Source organism: Juglans regia, chromosome 11 (genome assembly GCF_001411555.2).
Source record: "Juglans regia cultivar Chandler chromosome 11, Walnut 2.0, whole genome shotgun sequence".
Taxonomy (NCBI): domain Eukaryota; kingdom Viridiplantae; phylum Streptophyta; class Magnoliopsida; order Fagales; family Juglandaceae; genus Juglans; species Juglans regia.
Genome location: NC_049911.1, coordinates 23567466 through 23589038, shown reverse-complemented (window position 1 = coordinate 23589038; position 21573 = coordinate 23567466). Strand labels below are relative to the sequence as shown.

Here is a 21573-nt window from a genome sequence, read left to right as displayed (position 1 = left end):
CATGGCCATGCACAAGAGGCTGGATCCATGTTATATCCTTGGTTATTTTAGTACCCATATATATATTCCTTCGATATATATCTTAAAGAGGAATTAACATGCACGTTGGTGGTATTAGTTTTTGTTATTTTTCTTCTCCGATCCTTTGAACATATAATAATTTCTTTCCTCTGGGTGGGTTCTAGCTAGTGGGTAGATAGATACGTGTTTGAGGCTAAGGTTTCTGACTCGTGTTATGTTTTCTTCGCACTTGGTGTTCCATAACTCTGGCCAAGGGGCGGCGCGCGGCCAGTTCAATGCCCCCATGATCACAATGCCTTTTGGAACCTAACCAAACTCAGCTCGCATTTCTTTCTCGTCTCATTTTTCTGTCCAATTAAGAGTTTTCGGACCCTGCTTTCCACACACACCAATTACTGGACAAAGAAAAAGTTAGCATTTGCTTTTTATGTGCGTGGCCAGTGGACAAGGGCATGCTTTCATGAAGAGAATGCATGCCCTGCGCTGTTTATATGATGTTTGCATGAAAGAGCTCGCAGTTGCCACAAATTAACGCGTGGAGTGTGTAAAACAAAGCAAAGGGCATTTTTTTCTTGTAAATTTGAAATATTTTAATTAAAAAGAGATAAAATAGTAGAGATAGACATTATGGTGTTGATATTGGACTCTGATTTTGAAAGAGTGTTGAAAAGCTGTATGGTTTACCCATAACACATTGTTGGGTGGGAGTAGCTGTACTGTAGACACGTTGTACAGACAAAAAAACAAACCCCCAAAAAGATCACACACATTTTGCTCGAACTAGTCCTTTGGGGATACTTCTCCCCCATTTAAGTAGTTTATTTTCACTAATTTAATTATTATAATTTTTTTAAATTTTTACACAAAATAAAATAAATAAGAGAAATATTATGCATTAGCCACTATTCACTCTCACACCCTACATGTATAGTTTTTTCATAGGGTGTAGGAATGTTTTTCATAGAATGTGAGGGTGTTTTTCATATACTGTGAGTGTGTTTTTTATAGGGTGTGAGATATGGGATGGTAAATAGTGATTGATGAAAAAAGTTTTTTAATAAATAATTCAATTCTTTCAAATCTTAAAATAAAAATAATATTATAATAATATTTTATTCAACTTTCATTTGCAGACCCTTTTTTGGAGGGGTGGGGGCTATTGATTGGATATTTGAAGAAGTTGGGCCTTTTTAGTCTGTGCATCTAAGATTGGGCCTCAGTCTGCAATGTGTCATTGTTTAGTATAATACTAGTTTTATATGCAGAGAACAGGCACAGCTTGGGCCTCATGACCACATACAGATAATACAGAACCAGTCGATTTCAAATGAGAACACAAAGTTCTAAATTCGGTGAGATAAATATGGTAGCATAAGTTTATAGTATTTAATATTGAATGACTTCTATGAACAACGTTGCATGTATATTATTATTCTTTTTCAAATAATATTTGATACATACAATTTTTATTTTATTTTATTTGAATTAGTCCGTCTAATTGGATAAATAAATATGAAAGGTTTTTATAATCTTAGCTGATAAATTATAGGGCTTTCTTTTTCAATTTCTTATTTGAATATGAGGAGTGTTACATCTACACTGAGATCTTATAGATACAAACTTACACGATAATTTGGTTTGATATAACACGTTTAATAATAAATATTTTACAATATTATGTATCACGTCAAGATAAATCAACTTATAAATTTACTTTTACAAAATTTTTATTTAGATCCCATATTTATCTTTAGATCATGAGCTATTATGGAATTTTGGAAAAACCCCCCGGGAGAGAATATATGGTGGTGATGTGGTGTCTTTTGGTTTTTTGAAAAATGATAAATCTACAATTAGTCTACAACTATTTTAGAACTCTAATTAAAAATAATGGTAATTATGTAAAATTAAAAATATTTTTTAATGATATGTCACAATTACATTGGTTAATTTAAAATAAGCTGTAAAACATTTATAAAGAAATTATAAAAGTATCATTATCCTTTTTACTTTTTAGCTTTGCTACTCATCATTCTCACACACCACATATCATATATTTTTTTTATTTGATTGACTTTTCTTAACTAATTGAATTCTTCTACTCATCATCCATAAATTACACATTTGGTAAGAGAAACAAACATAAAAAAAAATTTTGGTGTGTGGGGATGATAAATCGAATTTTTCTTTATTTTTAATAAAAAATAATTCTATTTATCATCCTCACACACCACATCTATTTTTTTTTTCACAAGTATGTTGTATCTGGATGATAAGTAGAACAACTCAATTAGTTTAACAAGAATAAAATAAAATAAAAAATAATTTTAAAATATGAAAAGTATATAGTGTGGGATGATGAGTAGCCATTATTTGGCAGCAGCCAGATCATACCCTACGTGACCTAGCAAAATGACCAATTTCTCCTTGCAACATTTGAAATGCCCAGCAAAGCTCTTCTCCCCATCCCCACCATGCGTTATGTCTGCACTCTCCCCCCACCCCACGTCTCCATCCTCTACAAAGTTGCCCCCTTGCCGTCGACCCTCCTCCCCTCTGTCAGTTCTTCTCTTCAACTTTGTGCTTCCCCTAAGGTATTTATTAAAATATTCTTCTGCAAAAATGATTATATGAAATTTTAAGGTTTGTGACAAATTCTATGAAATTGTAGGGTTTACTCCATCTCTTTTTTTCTATGTGATTCTAGGGTTTAGACATACATTTTCATGTCCGATGTCTTTTTTATTCTCATTTGGATATGATTTTATACATGATTATACTTTGAAGTTGTTTAGATTTGTACTTTGATGAGTTAGGATTATTGAATTTTACCTTTGAATTTTTATATACTAAATACATATAGGTGTTGAGTGTAGATTACTAGAGAACTTGATTTATATAAATAAAACCAGGCTTTGTTGAAGTCTATTATAGTTCTTTTTACTCAAATTGGGTAATCACTCTAAAGCACTTAAAATAAAGTACTTGATAAAATTGTGTTTTTTTTCCCCTTGGTATGTTAAATAAGTCAGCTTTTGCGAATAAGTTGTGTTAGATGTGAGTATGGTAACTTGGATGTCGTGGATAACCGTATCTCCTAGTTTTCCAATAAGTCAACAATTTAATGTGTTATATTAAAGAACATGAAACATACTCTACTAAACTAGTTTAGTGACTGGGCTTATCGTCCATTTCCTGAGACTGTACATTATTTATTTTTTTTAATCATTCGTAAAACTTTCATTCACTGTAAATTGTTACAAATTTTGTCCTTTACAGTATATTTTTGTATTGAAATTGATACTTCCTCCATCCAGACATGCTCCTCATCATTCAAGAGAGCAATTTTTGCCAAATTGTGAGCCACTTCATTGCTTTCCCTATGGCTAAACACCACCTTCTAGTTCCTGTGTTGATATCTCAGCTGCTTAATGTCTTCAACAATTTGCCCACCCGATGAGTCCACGTCCTCATCTGACATCACAGCCTCTATCAACTCCTTTGCATCCCCTTCAAAAATCACATCCACTATGCTAGTCTCCATACAGAAAACCATGGCTCTCCAGAGAGCCATACTCTCTGCCAAAAAAAGGGATGTCTTGAAACACTCATTGTAGCCACCACCTCCCCCTTCCTATCTCTAATCACCACACTCATTCCCATCTTCGAGAGACCCTTATCCAGAGCCCCATCAAAGTTGACATTAAAAGCAACACCAATAGGCACCTCCAGTGGCATCTTCCTCTTCTCTCGCCCTCCCCCTTATTCATACCAGCTCTCTTTTCAGTTGCAGAATAAAAACCTTCAAGCCCCTTAACAACTATTTGTACAACCTTAACTAGCTCCCAAAACTTCTGCTCAAAAAGAAATTTGTTTCTTTTGTACCATAAACCCCTCATTATTACAACCACCCTTTCTATAATTTTTTTTTATCTATGCACCTACACAAGTCCAACTACATCTCTACAAAGTCACAATCACTAGTAGGCCACTTACTGATAAGACTCAGTGTATCCTCCCATACATCAATAGCAGCAGGGCAAGCCAACATCACATAAGATACAGTTTCCTCATTCATTTTGCAAATTGGACACAGTGGATCTTCTACAATTTTTTTCTTCCATAAATTTCTCCTTGTATGCAATAAGTCACTAACTACTCTCCACATAAAAAGCTTTGCAGTAGCTGGCACATTTAGTCCCCAAATCCTTGTCCACACCTCATCTTTATTCTTTAGAGTAGAAGGTTCACCACCTGTTTGCAACATCTTTTGCTGGACCATATGGTAAGCACTTCTCACCGAGTACTTCCCATTCTTAGTTTGGCCCCAAACAATTTTATTTGCTATGCCCGATTGACTAATGGGGATTGATCTTACAATCTCAGATTTCTCCTTTGAAAAAACTGCATTAACTATATCCACCTTCCAGCATCTGTTCACCTCATCAATTAACTCACACACTTTTGCCTTAGCTTGCATATCGATATAGGAGACTGTACATTATTATTTCCTAATTCATTTATGTGATTGTCTAACTATCATGATTTATGAGTTGATTGTTTTTTGCAAGCTGTGCATAGATGAGTCATGCACCATACATATATCTATTTTGAATGGATGTCAATATTTTTGGGTTTTGCATCTTCCTCATGAAACATTGTCTCTTTTTTTTTTCAAATGGATGTCGATACTTATCAAACATTTTCTTAACTAGAAATATGTTTGGCTTAACTAGTACCTAATTAGTTTCTTAGATGGATTGCTGGTTGGTTTTCTTTTTGCTCCCTCATTCAGGAAATTGGAGATATTTATCCATTACATAATCCTGATTTTTAGTGAAACAAACCCTCGGGACTGTTTTCAAGAGACCTTTGCTTCTCTTTACAAGCTGTAGCATTTGCGGAGCATATTTCTAAGTGTTGCTTACTCTCAACTTGTTGAATACTTGGGATTTCTTTACATCAATGAATTTATTTATTTATTTGATTATAGTTTCTTTAGCCAATGCTTTTCCTTTCTACACTTTTAGGTCATTGTGAGTGGGTTGGTATTCTAGGTAAGAGAAGTTTTTTGTTTGATGCAATCTCCTTTGTGATCCTGCACTTTCATCTCAAGCAATCTTATCTTGATGCCTCATGCTTTAATATTTATGTTTGAAAAAGGAAGTAAAAATCTAAGAGAATAAATGATAGTACCTTGATGATGTGCAAATGGAATATGACAATACTAGTTAGAAATGACAGTAGAATAGCCTGCATTGAATTATATATATGTGTGTGTGTGTGTGGTGAAATAGATGCTGATTTTGATGTTTACTCTCTCTTATTTTGTTTCTACACACACTAATATCCCTCTCTTAGTCTAGACTCTTGTGTTTGAACTTGTCTTTGGTCTTTCAGAATCACACATGGCATCATCCCAATTATTATCTTTAGTTAATAATTTTGTGATAGAATCACCAACTTGTTGGTGTGGTTTGAAAACACCACTAAAGAAGTCTCACACTAAGAAAAATCCTGGAAGGAGATTTTTTGCCTGCCCAAAGTATAATTGTGGCGCCCTTGACCCCCACGTGTTATTTTAATAGAGTTCGTGACACCGGGATGATGACCACACGGATCACTCACCCCTACGACCAGTGCTCAGAGTGTGTACAACATGCAATAAGTGTACAAATAATATTCGCAGCGGAGAAATATAAAGGTCTTTCTTTATTAAGTACCAGAATTGTTCAAAAACAGAAAAGTAACTTTACAATAATTATACAGTCATTCGATAGATAAAATAAATACAGGAAATAACATAAGGGAAACAAATCTCATAATGCTGAACAGTAACTCAACAAGTCCAACCTCCGGCGAAGCTGATCCCTCAGGCTCAAACTCAGGCTCTGCATCAGACTCTACGGCAACATAAGACGGCACCGTAGGGTAAAACACCACAATGAGATTATGACATCTCAGCAAGTAATTAACCAAAATAACATACAAGAGATATATAAAAATCACGCATCCCCATACGAACATATTCCACATAAAACAACACCACATATTCTTTTTTCCAAAATACAATTTTTAAACCACTCACGCCAAAATCCCATTTTGGCCCAATCATAACCATTATTATTATTAAGCATGCGCCACAGTCTCCCCTATGGACCGTCCGCACGACCTAGCTCTCTTCGTCACATCACGGGTAACGTCTGTGTATGAGACTTCGTAACGAGCGATGCCCAGTTCCGCGCTCAGCATGTACATGGCCAAGCATCCTCTAACCTCGCCAGCCAAAGGTCACAGAATCGGTACAAGAGCATTACCGTCTCGTCCGTTCCCGTTGTCGCCCTGCGACAACTCAGGGGACATCACGTCAGTCTGTTATGCTCCCAAGTGACCAGAGGAGCTCCACCGAGATAATGCTCCATCTCGGCTTGGGGTCATGAAACACACGCACCCACGCAACAGTATCAATTTTCAACAGACAACGTGACATCACGGCACAATTTAATAAAACGATAAATATTCAATTCACCATTTAATTGGAATAATTAATTAACTCCAATAAATACAAAAGCTTAGTTGTATATTTACACGCGTAACCCGTCCTCCAATCCGGCCCAAGGCCCAACATCAAATCCGACCATAAACACAATCCAACATTATAACGGCCCAAGGCCCAATTTCCAACACACCAACAGTTACAACCCAACACTTCAACGGCCCATGGTCCAAATCCAATAGATTAATACAATCAACAGTTCAACAGAAACCACAGTTTATAAAAATACAATTACAACAATTTTATTAATAAAACTGAAAAATTACATACACACGAAAATTTAGAATAATCTAAAAGATCAAGCGAAATGAACAGTTGTACAAAACGGCGGCACACGGCAAAAACCGTGCCCAACAGCCCTCACAACTCACGGGTTGGGTTGAATTACAAGCTCAACGATACACAGTTGCCCATGGGGATAGATAAACAACCAAGGTAAAATGGTACACCACCATTCGGACTCACCAACAAATCACCACACAAACACTAATCGACTAAAACAAGAAAGGAAAAATAAATCTCGGATTCTCCAAAATTTGGTGATGCCGTGGCCTATTTATAGGCCAAATGCGGTGGTTTCGAAGTGCCGTGTCGCACGATGAAGAGGCACAAAAACGGCATCAAGCCGTGGAAGAGAAGAAGAATTTTGTGCGAACGCGTGGCACGGCAACTGGGCAGCGCATCACAGAGTGCTCCACCAGCCAACACAGCTACTTACGGGAATGGTGGAAGGTGGTGGTGGCCATGAGCAATGGCAGCTCGACAATGAGCTTTTTTCGGAGCCTCCACCGAACGACACCGAGCCACCATGAGGTGGAGAAAATGAGGTGGTGGCCGCGGCATAGTTGCAATACCTGGCAATGTTTTGATTAGGGGAGAAGAAAAAGTGATTCGGCAGCTTGCAAGGAGAAGAAATCAGAAGGTAGAAGAAGAAGAAGGAAGAAGGAGGAGAAGAAGAGTGTGCGGCGCAAAGGAGAAGAAGAAGGAGCCCTAGCCTTCAACGAAAATGGCGCCGTTTGGAGTTAGTGGGGGGCTGGGTCACATGGGCCGCACGGGCCGCACGGCTGGGCTGGGTTTCGGGCTTCTCAAACCGGGTTGGGTCTCATTCCACCACACAGGCTGGGTCATTAGTTAACACACACAGACTTAACACAAAACACACACACCCACGGCCCACAACAAAAACACAAGCCCAAATAAAATAAACACTACAAAAATAAATAAATAAAAATAGCAAGAAAATAAAAACTCAATTTAAAACAGACCAAAATAATTAACAATAAATAATTAAAATAATACAACAATTAAAATAACACAAATAAAAATAATAACAATAAAAACTCAACATACCAAAATAAATAATAAAATAACACACTTAAAAATAAAAAACCAAGAGTATAAACAACATAATTAAAATAACACAAATAAAATAACACTATTTAAGTAATGAATTATAAACACATAAATTATGGATCTCACAATAATACAGTAAAATGACTTTATATTTGTTATATTTGCATATAGATTTTCTACTTGCAGGTGTATTTTATCATGTTAATTAGGAGTTCGTACTGTGTGCAGGGAGATGTGAGGTGTGAATTCTTCGTGAGGGCGGATATACTTCAATTGCTAGAGGATAACTTTTTTTTAAGAGAGAATAAGATTTGGAAGACGTGAGATGATGTATTATAGCACGAGTATAACGTTTGAAAAGTGGAAGATAAAGTGAGAGAGATAGCAAAGAATTTGAAAAATAAAAAATGAAAAATATTGTATTTGTATTGAGTTGTCACATTTGTAATAGTATTTATTTGATTTGGATAAATTTCATGTAAAAAGCACATTGTATGGATTAGATGAGTTTTGAATGGAAACAAATTATGCAAATGGTTTGATTAAAATCATGTATATAAATTGTATTTTGAGGAAGCAATCTGTGAAAGGAAAATAACTTTTACACTTCAATTGACTTTGTAAACTTAGCGAAGTCTTATGTAGTTATTTTGATCGATTATGATCATATAATCTATAATTCACGCAACACAAGTGTAGATAGATTTTTCATTTGTTTCTTTGTTTTTTGAGATGCCTATTCTATATATATTCGGATGTCATAGTTTCATTAAAGTCTGAATGGATTGTTTTTTTTTTCCTATGATTTAGCTTTTTATTTTAGTAATTCTTTAATTAAATTATTTAAAATATATTGCATCAATCACCATAAATGATGATGCTCTCTTCTCTTAAGTGCATGTTATGATAGCATGAGTTTGGAAAACACGTCTAGCTTGAGTCAATGATCATCAAGCAATTCAAGTGGCAGTTTCGATGCCTACACAACACTAACAACAGTTATTATTAACAACAAAGTAGCACTGTAATTATTCTTGATGCTCACTTTATTTTCAGTTCTATTAATTACTTTTTGTTTTTAAAGTATGAGAAATGAAAGAGAACATAAAAGTAAAGAAAAAGGACTACTCTTTCAAGGAAAAATTGTTGTCAAATAGTTCTTTGAAGTGAAATATACAATGTAATAGCACTGTAATAACTCTTTCAAGCACATAATCATAATAGAAATTATGTAATAACAGTGTAATAACAATATACAAGAACTAAATATATAGCAAATTAAAATGCTACCATTGTAATAACACTATACAAGAACTAAATATGTAGCAATTCGGTAACCACTGTCCCAACGCCTATGGATGCCTTCTCTCTGTAACTCTTCTATCATCATCTCTTCTTCCTCTTTTGCTCCCCAATTCTACACATTCCTTGCAGTACAAAGCAGCAAGTTACCCGTAAGAATGACTTTAAACAAATTAACATGTTAATTTTTGAAATTTGGGTAAAAAACTAAGAGAAATATACCTAGAATTAATCTTCAACTCGCTTACAGTCCTCTGGATTACTCAACGGAGGGTAGGGCATATATAAGCAGATTCATCAACGAAGGGCATTGTTAGGAAAAATTAGAATGACTTTAAACAAATTAACATATTAATTGTAGGATATTGATTTAAAAATTTGGAGATGTCATACCTGGAATGACTCTTCAACTAGTCTAAAGTTTTCCGAATTACTCGACGGAGGGTAGGGCATATTTATATCAAAAGGATGCTGCAATTATGCAATTATTCATAAGCACGTCAAACACACTTTATTAAAAAATAAAAGGCATGAACCTGTCTACTCACATGATAAATGTTTGGATTTTCATATGTATTTTGAGGTGTCATTAATGATTGTGAAGTTGATATCGAAGGCCTAAGTGCCATTCCATCTTCCTCTTCTTCCATTACGCTAAAATTGAGAATGTCTTCTGAGACTTTAAAGGTGAGCACATGATGGCAAAAAAAGAAAATGGAACATTAAACTCTAAAAGTTAATACAAAATCTGAAAAGTAAAAAAATGAAAAGAGTATAAATGGAACAGTGCATTTATGATCATCATAATTGATAGCAGTGCATAGCTAGCTAGCTCTCTGTATAAATTAGATCAGTTAACTAGTGATCATGATGAGATAAGGTTTTACAAATTAAGATTATTGAGATATGTATGTTGTTTCAACAAATTAAAGTTGTACAAGAAGCAAAAGAAACATATCATAAATGAGTAGTACTAAGGGTCATCCTCTGTAGGGTGCACACTCTGCACACCGAACGTGGCTGCACTGTTTTTTGTTTTGTTTTTTTTTTTTTTTTTAAGAATACCTGAAAATCAAAACGTGCGTTTTCATCTTACTGTTTTCTTCTTCACCAATTCATTCGAATTTGCCCCGCGCAAAAATTTCCTCCCTCGCTCGCGTCGCTTCTTTGCTCTGCCCACCGCCACGTCGTTGCTCTGCCCACCGCCGCGTTGTTGCTCTGTCCACAGCCACCGGCGACGCCGCCTCTCTGAGCGACCCTCCCCCTGCCCAAACCAAGATTGCACAATTTGAAAAGGTATGCGGAGACCGATTTATTCTCTGCTCTCTCTTCTTCCTCTCTTACTTCTTGTTTGTATTTCTCTCTTTACACGCATCTATGCATTTACATTTTACAGGATTTAGGACATCTGATTGAAAGAAACCCAAATGGGTATCCAAATTAGGCCAAAGGCTATGTTTCCTTTCTTATTTTGATTTATTTTGGGGTTCCGATTAGATACAGTGACTGCTTTTGTTTTGGACTGTTAATTTGTTGATGAGATTTGTTTCTTGTATTTATAGTTTGGTATAATGGGTCAGCTGAAGATTGTGTCTTTGATTTAGAAAGGATTTGTTAACTTAATCCTTAATCTTCTTGCATACAGATATGTGGGTACTTGGATACCACTGATGTGGGGTCCTATGGGAATGGCTACATTCTTAGTTTTCTCAGAGCAATTTAAGCTACTAGTTTATAATGGAAAATAGCGGTGCTAGGAGCATGGGAAGCATATATGTGATTGAAAAATCTCAAACCCACCCTTCTGAAGAATCCTAAAACTCCTCAGGTTTTGGTGATCCTCATTTACTTGAGATGAAAATTTATCAAGAAGGGAGGTACTTGTAAAAAAAATTATCAAGAAGAGGGGTTACTGAGGAGTATCCAATTTATATGACCCACTGATCTGAACGTTTGATCCAAAAAATCTCCACTATGCATTTTTTTGGGTCATGTTGGAGTTTTGTTTGTATAGGAAGAACAGAAAATTGTAAGCAGCCTAGTTGAGTACTCAAAGAAAATTGTAAACAGAAAATTCACAAAGCTGGGACGACAATGAGATATACTCTATCAATTCTCTAAATTTTCATCCTGCAAGATTCTGTATTGCCATTAGATCTCTTTGTAAGTTATTTATTTGATTGCATTTGGTTTTACTGAAAACTCGCATCTTCACAAGTCCTTGAACTCATTTTGAACAGTTTAGTAATTTCTATCTATAAATCTCTTGCCGCTTAAGATCTTATCTGCCTTTGTTGTTTTAGGTGCATCACTTTTTCAACTGTGGGGTAAGATGGTGCTTTTAATTTCTGGGACAAAGACAATAAACAGAGACTCAAGGTGTGTACAGATCTCATATAAAAGTTCAAATCATATTTCAACCATTTTTATTGCTTTTACTGCATTTCAATGAAGTATAGGTTCTATTCTTCAGTAACTAATTCAATACATACTTGTTTTGTTGATGCACGTTTCAACAATAAAATGTCATAGTTTGGAACAGATGCACCTACGCATTCTTGCTAACCTATAATATAATCCTCCTGTATCTATCGTGCAATTTCAGGCCAAAAAAAGGAAATCTAATGCGTGGGATATCTTTTCTATAGTTGATTTTGAATGACTTTGTTTGGTGCCTTATTTTTCTTTTTTCTGGTTTACTTCTTTGTTCATCTTCAATTCGGTTTCTCTATGTTTATATGCAGATGCTTTTTCAATTTGATTTTTGTCTCAAGTGGTTCAGATTTTTGCAAATTATTGTACATGATGGGTGATTTGCTTCCGAGTTTTCTCAAAACGTGAGTTTTTCTTGTCAAATTAGAGAAATCTAAGGTGATTAGCTTACCTTTTAGGTAGTTTAAGATTCATGTGGAATATGGATGCAAAGTAAATGCGTTTCAATCACATAATACTAACTTTTTTTTTCCTTCTCTCTGCCTCTTTTGGTTAGAAGCCATACAGCTTCAATTAGTAAATCATACTTGAATGAAACCAGCTCCTTTATGGCTTGTTTAAAGAACAATTATTTAGTTAATGGTGTTGTTTGCAACAATAGAAAATTTTGGTTCCTACAAGTAGATTCTGGAAATATTTGAGTTGTTTTTAAAAAAATGCATGGCTGCCTAACCATATTCACATTAGTGGATTTTCTGCTTGATATATATATATCGGCAGTTGAAATGAAATATTGGACATGAAATCTGCACTCCCCCCTTTTTATTTATTCTGAAACTATTTCTTTAAATTTTGTGGTCAATAAAAGTACCGTATTTGCTGGTCTGGAAGTCATGAAATGCAATGTGGCTACCAGAAATTTGAAATTATTGGGACATTTGGGTTAGTGAGGGTGCTAACACTTGTGGGCTTTATTTGTGGGGCTTGACAAACATTTTTATACAGAACTAATTCAAAAGCTTGAGTTAGTCGAGTTAGACCTTATAATATCATATCAAAAACTGAGTGATTGTGAGAATTTTGATAACTATAAAGCATATAGGTATTTTTTTTTCTTTAAAAAAAATTTATTAGAAGCTACATATGATCTCTTGGGTCTGATTAAGTTTTCTTTAGCTAATCTGAGTTGATTTTACATATTCTAGTCTTGAGCTAGCTGGCTTATGGATATGTCATGGGTTTGACTCATGAGTCCATGACACCTTCCCTGATCCTCACTTTGATTGGATTGTGCAGTTGTGTCAAGAAGTGCTGCTGCAAGATGGGTAGAGGAAAGATTGAGATCAAGATGATCGAGACCGTACACGACCAATCGTCAAGTCACCTTCTGCAAGTGGAGAAATGAACTCTTGAAGAAAGGTTGCTATCATTTATCTTTTAGGCCTTCTACTCAGCCACTTCTTTTTTTAAATTATTAATAAACAATTTAAAAACTGTCCTTTATCTTTGCCTATAGAGATATTGGATAAAACAAGTTAATTGGTTTTACTGCTATGATTTTAAAAATATATATTTAAAGTGCCCTTAAAATATATATATATATATATAAACCACATATTGTAATGCACTGTTTCACTTGCAATGGATTGAAGCACAATGTTCTACCTTTTAAAACTTTAGGCATACTTAAATGTTCTGATATTTTTTTTGGGTGCTTGTTTTTGTATAATGGTTCTTTCACCTAATTGTGAACAAAATTTTCTGATATTTTTTTGGGTTCTTGTTTTTGTACAATAATTTGGAAATTGTTGTTGAAACTGTTTTGGAAATTCTGTTTTTGGTTTGAGAAGCAAAGGAATACCAACATTCTGTGTTTGGTTTGAAACTGTAATTGTGTATGAATCTGAGATTTATCTTCATGCCACTTTAGCCTCCCTAGGCTTTTCAGGTTATGATTGTGATGTTCGCTTTATGGTGAATGGAATTTTTTCTGAATCATTTCTTATTTGACTTATATATGTGGAATTTTTTCTGAATCATTTCTTATTTACATTATCTTGTGATATTTTCAGGTGGTTTTGATGTGTTGTACAGTGGAGGAAAAGCTAGATTGGTGCTAAAAGCATGCACACTGGAGGAAACAAGAAAATGAGACTACTTAGATTAGAATCTTGGATTTTGGAATATTGGATTTTGTAATGAATATTATGAGACTACTTAGGTCGTAATAAGCTGCTTTGTAATGTTGTATTCAATTGGAATGAATATTATGACTCAATATTTTACTAGATGACTTAATCTAAGGATGATTATTTGATGGCAGTGTAAATGGTTTTGTGTTCAATTGTGGATGGATTTTGTGTATATAATAGTTGTGGAGACTGTGTCTTGTGAAGATGTATAGCTTGTGATTTCTTAGGAATTGGGAGTACATGTTGTTAAGCTTATCATACAAAACTTGTATATGAAATCAATCAAGCTTCAATGTCAGTTCAATTGATTAGTTTCTGTGCATGTGAGTTTGGAAAAAAATCTATATAACTCGTGCAGATTTTTGTTCGCTTATCATCCTGTGTATAATAGATTGGGAAAAAATCTATATAGAGGGTGTTCTGAGCATGTTCCACTTATCATCCTGTGTTTATAATAGATTGAGAAAAAATGTGATGAATAATGTCATAGATAAGAAGCTCAAAAGTGACCAAAATAGATTGGGAAAAAATTTATATAGCCTAGTAGATTCAGAAAAGTGACCAAAAACACTAGATTTTTCATAGCCTCCACAGTACCTCTCCCCATATACAACAAAATGCCTGATCAAGTACCTAATCAGGCTTTGCCTAATTCAAGGGGGAGTACCATTACAGTTGATCCATACAAGAAAAATAACGAAAATATCCACCTATTTACATGTGCCTTATAGTTTATTCGAACCAAGCAGAAACTATTACAATTGATACAATCCAGTACAAACACAATAATATTCGTGCAATTCTATTCTCGACCTTAGGGGTGATACCCACCCCTACGGGGCGGGGCCACCCCTCCCCCACCACCTGCCCCCGCATATGCGGGGGTGGGATTTTTTTCCCCGGACCCCGCCCCCACATGGGCGGGGGCGGGGTCCCCCGTCCGCTGCCCGGGGTGCGGGGGTGGACCCCCACCCGTCCGCACCCTCGCACATGGTACTGGGCCTCCGGCTCAGTATTTTTTTATGAGCCCTAAATGGCCCAGAATCAGTTTTTGGGCCCAGAATTCGTTTTGGGCCACTTTGGGCCCATTATTTAGATTAAAAAAAATATAAATTTAAAAACAGAAAAGAAATAATTTTTTTTTTATAAGTAGATATTAAGTTTTAACTATTAAATAATTAAGTAATATTCATCACTAAGGCAGTAAGACACTATGCTACAATAAATAGTTTACAATTATACAAATTAAGAGAACTAATAAACTATTACACTATTACAAACGCTTCTAAAAAAATAAATATTACAAATTGTATAATTAACTATTGTAGCAACATTACAATAATTGTAAATTAAGAAAATTAATTTTGGGGTGGAGCCGTAGTTGTGAGTTCACTGAGTTGTGTCGAATGTCGATTGCTGTGAGACTGAAAATCAATAAGTTAAAAATAAAAGTTAATAAGTCAAAAAACTTGAAATATTAATAAGTTAAAAATAAAACAAATTAGAATTAAAAAGTTATAAAAATGAAACAAAGTTTTAAATACAAAAAATAATTAGGGAAGAAATTATGCAAACCATGGCAATGGTGAGTCCAATACAAAAGTCATACTGCATCGAAGGTAACCGTAGACGCCGTCTCATATATCACTATAAGTATTAAATTTGAAATGAAATTAATGAATACCAATTAAATGAAAATAAATAAATGAAAATAAGAAATTAGAATAAATACCAGATCCAGACTGATCATCACCCTCCTCCTCGACGTCGGCCTCCTCATACTCAAGAACATCCGGAACATGAATTAGAGTTCTCTTGATCCAATTCTGCGTGCAAATCAAAGCATCCACAGTGGCAGGAGCTAATGAACTCCGAAATGAATCTAATACACGTCCTCCGGTGCTAAAGGCCGACTCTGAGGCTACTGTGCTAACAGGGATGGCCAAAAGTGTGCATGCTATCTCTCCAAGGATGGGATACTTCACAACATTCACCTTCCACCAACTTAATATATCGAAATCTCGTGAAAATGGTAGAATCTCTACTGCTAAGTATCTGTCTATCTCTGACTGAGCCTCTACAGAAGTCCGGAGGAAGGGGGTCTGCTCATACCTCTCACCCCACTCCAATCTACGCCTTTTCCCACTCTCGACTTCAGGAAACTGTGAGCCTGAGGCTAAGGGGGTAGATGTAGGTGCCGCAATATTACCACCCCGCAAGGTGGAAAACTCATCAAATAATCTAGTAAGGGTTTCCCGAACCCTTGCTGCAATAAGCTCTGCCCATACTTGCCCGTACGCAAGGCCCAATCCAAATATCATGTCATCCAACTTATACCTTGGGTCAAAGACGACAGCTACATATAACAAAATATTAGCCCTAGTTAAATCTCCCCAATACTTGTCGTACTTTGACCTCATAATCAATGCCATCTCCCGCAGCCTAATGTGACCACCCGCGACCATGTCATCTAATTTTTCTTTTACCCTACATATTTGCTGGCATACAACATTGGATGTAGGGTACAAAGTTCCAGATAGCCTCGTGGTGATATCGTAAAAAAACTCAAAAACTCTACAAAAATAATTACAATTTCCCAATCATCAGCTACGGGTTTCCCCAATCCCCCGTGATCATCAAAATATTTTACATATTGGATGTCTTCATCACCCAATAATGCAAATGCCAGCCTATATTCTTGGGCCGCCTCCAACATCATAAATGTTGAGTTCTATCGTGTAGGCATATCAGTACAAAAACCCTTCTTAGATGTTAGACCCGCAGATCTCGCAGCAACCTTGAATTTCTCCAACCTTGAAGGAGAAGATCTCACCCATCTCACAGCAGTCCTAACTCGAGCAATCGAGTCATGAAGATCTCTCAAACCATCACTGACAATCAAATTCAGAATATATGCTGCATATCTCACATGCAGACACTCACCACCCATAAGTGTCTTATTTGCCTCTCTAAGATAAGTTTTCAAATGTCCTAATGCAACATCGTTAGACGAGGCATTATCGACTGTGACTGTAACAACTCGGCTCAAACCCCACACTTTTATTGAAGCCTCCAAGGCCTTCCCAACTGTCTCACCCTTATGATCGGTGATTTTACAAAATTTTATAATTTTCTTGTGTAATGTCCAATGGCAATCAATAAAATGCACAGTCAAAGACATATAATTAAAATTTTGGATCAATGTCCAAGTGTCAGTGGTGAGACAAACAAATTGATCCGCCAATTGACCCCTCAACTTCTCATTTTCAATGTAAAAATGTTTTTTTCCATCCTTTGCCACCGTGTGGCGAGAGGGAATATTAAACCTTGGTTCCAAGTAGTGAGAATACGCTTGGAACCCTTTCCCGTCTACAATTTGAAAAGGTAGCTCGTCCATTATGACCATACGAGCTAGATGTCTTCTACACTCATCGAGATCATACTTAGTATACCCCCTCAAACTTACACCCCCACTAGTCCCATCCGCCATTTTTTGAAGTCCAACTTCTAGCCTAGATTGGCTTTTATCTTGTAATGATCATCTAGGCTTTTATCTTGTAATGATCTTAATATTGGACTTTTTTTGCATTGCTCTTCTAAGTGCACCTTTAATTGTGAGGTGCCATGTTTCCTATAGTGGCATCCATAAATTTTGACACAATGGTTACACTTGGCTTGGGGGTTACTTGAGTCACCACCCTCTAGTTTGGTGAAATGACTCCAAACTATTGAAGCAGGTTTCTTGCTGGGCTTGGGGGCGGGGCAAGGTGCCGTAGGGCTAGGGGTAGGGGTATGAGTAGGAGGGGTAGGTGTAGGTGTAGGGGTAGGGGTAGGGGTGCCCTCGGCCTGAAAAGGAGAGCTCGCACTCGAATCCGCTGGCATATCCATGAACTAAAGCAAACAAGAAATCTGAAATAATAGAAAACATAACAACTATATAATGAACATAAAAGAAAAGTAGAATAAAAAAAAGTATCACACTATCATTTGGTTATAAATGTAATAAAGTATATTAACAACAAATACACTATATGTTGTTAATAAATTAACTTTATTTAAGTAAGGTAGAAAAGTCCACATCCAACAAATTAAAAAATATTAACGAAGAAATGACATCTTTTTATTTATTTTTTTTTTTAAAAAAAATCTTCATCTCTTAATATAACATCAAATAATTTTTAAAATGTAGTATTATGCATGGGTTGAAAAATTATATTTAGAGTAGATAAGTCTTCTGTATTTTTTTTTAAAGAAAAAACTTGATTAGTAAATGTGAAACTTACAAGAATAATATTTTTTTTTTAATGATGAATCTCATTTTTTTTAAAGAAAATCCTTAGTATACTTGTATAAATTATATCTAGCATTACTAGTCTAGAATAGGGTATTAGAAATTTAGAGGATAATATATACACACACAAAGTTAATTTCCAGATTTTAATGGCATGCAATTTCTTCTTTATACATTGAGCTCTTTGAAACCCCTAAATTAATTTAGGGGTTTCAATCTTTGAATCCCCTAAATTAATTTAGGGTATTTCGAAACCCTAAATTAATTTAGGGGTTTCAAAGAATTTAGGGTTTCGGATTTGAGCCCTAAATTAATTTAGGGGTTTCAATCTTTGAATCCCCTAAATTAATTTAGGGTTTCGGATTTGAGCCCTAAATTAATTTAGGAGTTCCAGTCCGAATTAATTACACAATCAATTCCAATCCAATCGGAAATAATTACAGAAATGAGAAAACAAACACAATTCACATGCATTTCACGGACTCATTCAAATTTCAAACCAAAACACATGCACAATCTAAGCTCCACAGCACACAATTCACAAAAATCCCATCCTCCATCTCCGATAAACCCCATCCTTCCTCCAATCTCCATTAAAAATATAAATCACAACAAAATAAAATAGGATAGGGTTTGAGTTTCTTACCCTCGAGTTCGAGATTCGGATCTTCAGTGAGATGCAGAGAAAGGGACCGGATGCGCACGGCGACGTTGAAGGAGACGCTGGTAGCTGAGTGCGACGCCGGAAACTCAGAGAGAGGAGGATGAGCGGAGCTGGGTCAGCAGCAGAGACAGAGATGAGAGAAGTGAGAGTCCGAGAGTGAGCGAGGGAGGGAATCGGGGGGGGGGATTTCATTTCCTAAGTATGAGCAAACGTAAGCGGCGTCGTTTCATGCACAGGTGCTCCTCGCATGAAGCAGCCGTCGTTTCATGCGTGATTTACCCTCTATATTAACGATGTCTGGTAGGTATATCTTGGAGTGTGACCCCATCATGGCAGCCCCAGTGGCGCCCAGTCTTGAAGGCCCCGGTGAGCCTTGCCTCTGGCGAGATGGAAATAATTGCCCAGCATACCTTGAGTGTGAAGTAGGGAAGCAGGCCGAGGCGGCTGAGAGGCGGGGCCCCTCCTTCTCGACCCACCTCTCCACAAATTTTGTTCAACCTCAACCTTTTGAGCATTTGTCTCTCTCTCTTAGTTTATCTTCCATTCTTTGCAATATGTCCTCCTCACTCTTCCAAACTGCAGATCCATTATAACAAGCATACTGTGAAGCATCAAAGTAGGTGAATCATTAACAAGTAGACACAAACAAGTGGGATAAACAGGGGCATATAAATCAACAAGGGTGACAAAATCAGTATCAATTCTTATGGAAGTGTTGGACAAATAAGAGTAAAGACAAACAAGAGATATTAAAGTTATAACGTTATATTGAGCACAAATAGAACAAATACATAGCGTTCATAGATATTCTACAATCAAAGAAAAATATTGAAGAAGAGGGGAGGACGATGACCTTAAATACATAGCGTTCATAGATATTCCACTCATGAGCTTAAATACTATTCATCATCATTTTAACTACCAACATTTTATCATCTCCTGAGGTATGAACTATTAATAAATAAGTGAAAAATAACCGACAATTTTCTAATAATTTATTTTTCACTCAAGAGTGGAATATCTATGACCAATATATTGGTAGGAAAAGACAAACAGCACTTGCCCTTTGACCAATATATATATTTTTTATAAGGCTTTACAACCATTAGAGTAACAAAGTGACTCAAGTTGGTAACTCTGGTTTTCTCGAGGCAAGAGCAAGCAACCAATTAGTAGTTAAAACCAAAGACTTATCCTAGTTAATTACATGCAATTATAATGTCCATCAATGTCCATAATACCAATGGGAGTAAGTACACTGAAACGAAATAGCACATAGTGAGCATCGTGGAATGTTCGAAATGTAATTATCCTAATGCATTGATGCTTTATACAAGCTCATGTTTTCACACTTGGATGCTTGCCACGATTATTTATAATATATTTTTCCTCTCCAATCATTCACCTAAGATGAAGTGCTAAAGGCTCCAAAATAGCATGACAATCGTAAATTAAGTATCAACTTTAAATTTATTTAGAAACAGTAAGTATGCATGGTCTAAATTGTATCTCTGAACTTGGAGTAACACATATACAAGAGATAACACATATACAAGGATCTCATAACATGATTTAATTCAAGCCAAAGTTTTGTATACTGTATATGCGGCACTTATGAATTGCTCCACAAATGGACTCATTCTAAAGAGAGCTACACAGTTGCAACTGTTGACATGGCCTAACATTCATAAAGAAGTGTCATCTCTCCTTATTGGTTCAAATTAAGTGTGGTCCTAGAACTCACAAGAGATGGATTAGATATGTTACGTTTTTTAAGTATTTTTGCATGAAGTAGGCCCCCCACCCCTCAGGTCTCAAAAAAGTGATCATATAAATTTGTCAAACATTTACAAAAGGCTCCCAAGTTTGTCTACTGATTTTCCCTTTTTTTCCCATTTTCTTGTTTTCCCTATCAATTGAGAAGAGAGTTGCCTGGTTCACTACCGATAGAGTGGTGAATGTTACATTATATTTCTTATATTTGGAATACTGGAAGTGTCATCATAAAAATTAAATATCAGTCATGTATTAGTCATTTGAGCAGAGCATCACAGAAATCAATGAATATACTAACAACAACCTAAACTCCAAAATTTTCCAATAAGAAACGAATTGAAGTACAAAAGAGGGCTCTTGCAGGAAAAATTACCTTGAGTCTTTTTAAGACTAATGAAAAAAATGCACAATAATCATCTATTCAAGACAAGTTTGATATTTACAAAATAATCTCATTCTCACCCCATCGGCATCATTCTGAGCAGGATATGCCTTACTTGCAGCCAATGCTGCAGCCAATTCTTCAGCCTATTTGATTGATATAAAAAAATTAGTAACCTTTATATAAACATGAAGGAAATTATCTCAAAACTCACCAATGCTAGCATGAGGAACTCATATGGTATAAAAATTTTCTTCTCTAAGGCATTAATTAAACACACGAATGGAAATATCATCCGCTTGTGAGGGACAAAAGTGGCAGATGTTAGGAGCAGGAAACATAATATTTTTACAAGTGTACCTTCCGAGCTCTATTTATCATTATTTGCTCAGCATTTTCTTCCTGGTACCTTGCAATTTTTTCTTCAATAGCAGGGAGATCAAATCCTTCAATCAAGTTAAATGATGAAAGAATGTTTTCCTTCTGTCAAAATATATACTCTTAAGTATAGAATTTCAGGAATGAAAAAAGAGAAATATATGCCATCAGAGGCAACATCGGAAACATCTACAGCCCCGCACCATTAGTTTCTACCAAATACAT

At 35.7% G+C, this 21573-nt stretch overlaps 2 protein-coding genes and 1 long non-coding RNA gene across 3 annotated transcripts; 1 reads left to right on the top strand and 2 right to left on the bottom strand.

The window, feature by feature from the left end:
* Window positions 1–3421: 3421 nt before the first annotated feature.
* On the bottom strand, window positions 3422–4501 carry LOC118343794. Its single transcript, XM_035682574.1, has 3 exons — window positions 4018–4501; window positions 3696–3782; window positions 3422–3600 (listed from the first exon to the last, which is right to left on the bottom strand). Exons 1-3 carry the CDS (start codon window positions 4499–4501, stop codon window positions 3422–3424), a joined length of 750 nt encoding a protein of 249 aa, XP_035538467.1.
* A 5864-nt stretch (window positions 4502–10365) lies between these two features.
* On the top strand, window positions 10366–14074 carry LOC108992130. The gene is made up of 4 exons (XR_001996268.2): window positions 10366–10528; window positions 11536–11611; window positions 12962–13084; window positions 13738–14074. It is a non-coding gene; the product is annotated as an uncharacterized LOC108992130 (long non-coding RNA).
* Window positions 14075–19303: 5229 nt separating this feature from the next.
* LOC118343793 lies at window positions 19304–21573 on the bottom strand. The gene is made up of 4 exons (XM_035682573.1): window positions 21565–21573; window positions 21331–21453; window positions 21051–21116; window positions 19304–19413 (listed from the first exon to the last, which is right to left on the bottom strand). Exons 1-4 carry the CDS (start codon window positions 21571–21573, stop codon window positions 19312–19314), a joined length of 300 nt encoding a protein of 99 aa, XP_035538466.1. The 3' UTR covers window positions 19304–19311.

Bases quoted from the DNA above. Each gene is read 5' to 3' on its own strand.
- LOC118343794 (XM_035682574.1), bottom strand. From the start codon at position 4,501: ATGCAAGCTAAGGCAAAAGTGTGTGAGTTAATTGATGAGGTGAACAGA. The intron at 3,783-4,017 runs GTAAGTGGCCTA...GGTATGAATAAG, and splicing joins GGATACACTGAGTCTTATCA to GGGGAGGGCGAGAGAAGAGG. The intron at 3,601-3,695 runs GTCTCTCGAAGA...TTTTTTTGGCAG, and splicing joins TGATGGGGCTCTGGATAAGG to AGAGTATGGCTCTCTGGAGA.
- LOC118343793 (XM_035682573.1), bottom strand. The intron at 21,117-21,330 runs GTACACTTGTAA...TCAATCAAATAG, and splicing joins TGATAAATAGAGCTCGGAAG to GCTGAAGAATTGGCTGCAGC. The intron at 19,414-21,050 runs GTGAGAATGAGA...GATGCTTCACAG, and splicing joins CTCAGAATGATGCCGATGGG to TATGCTTGTTATAATGGATC.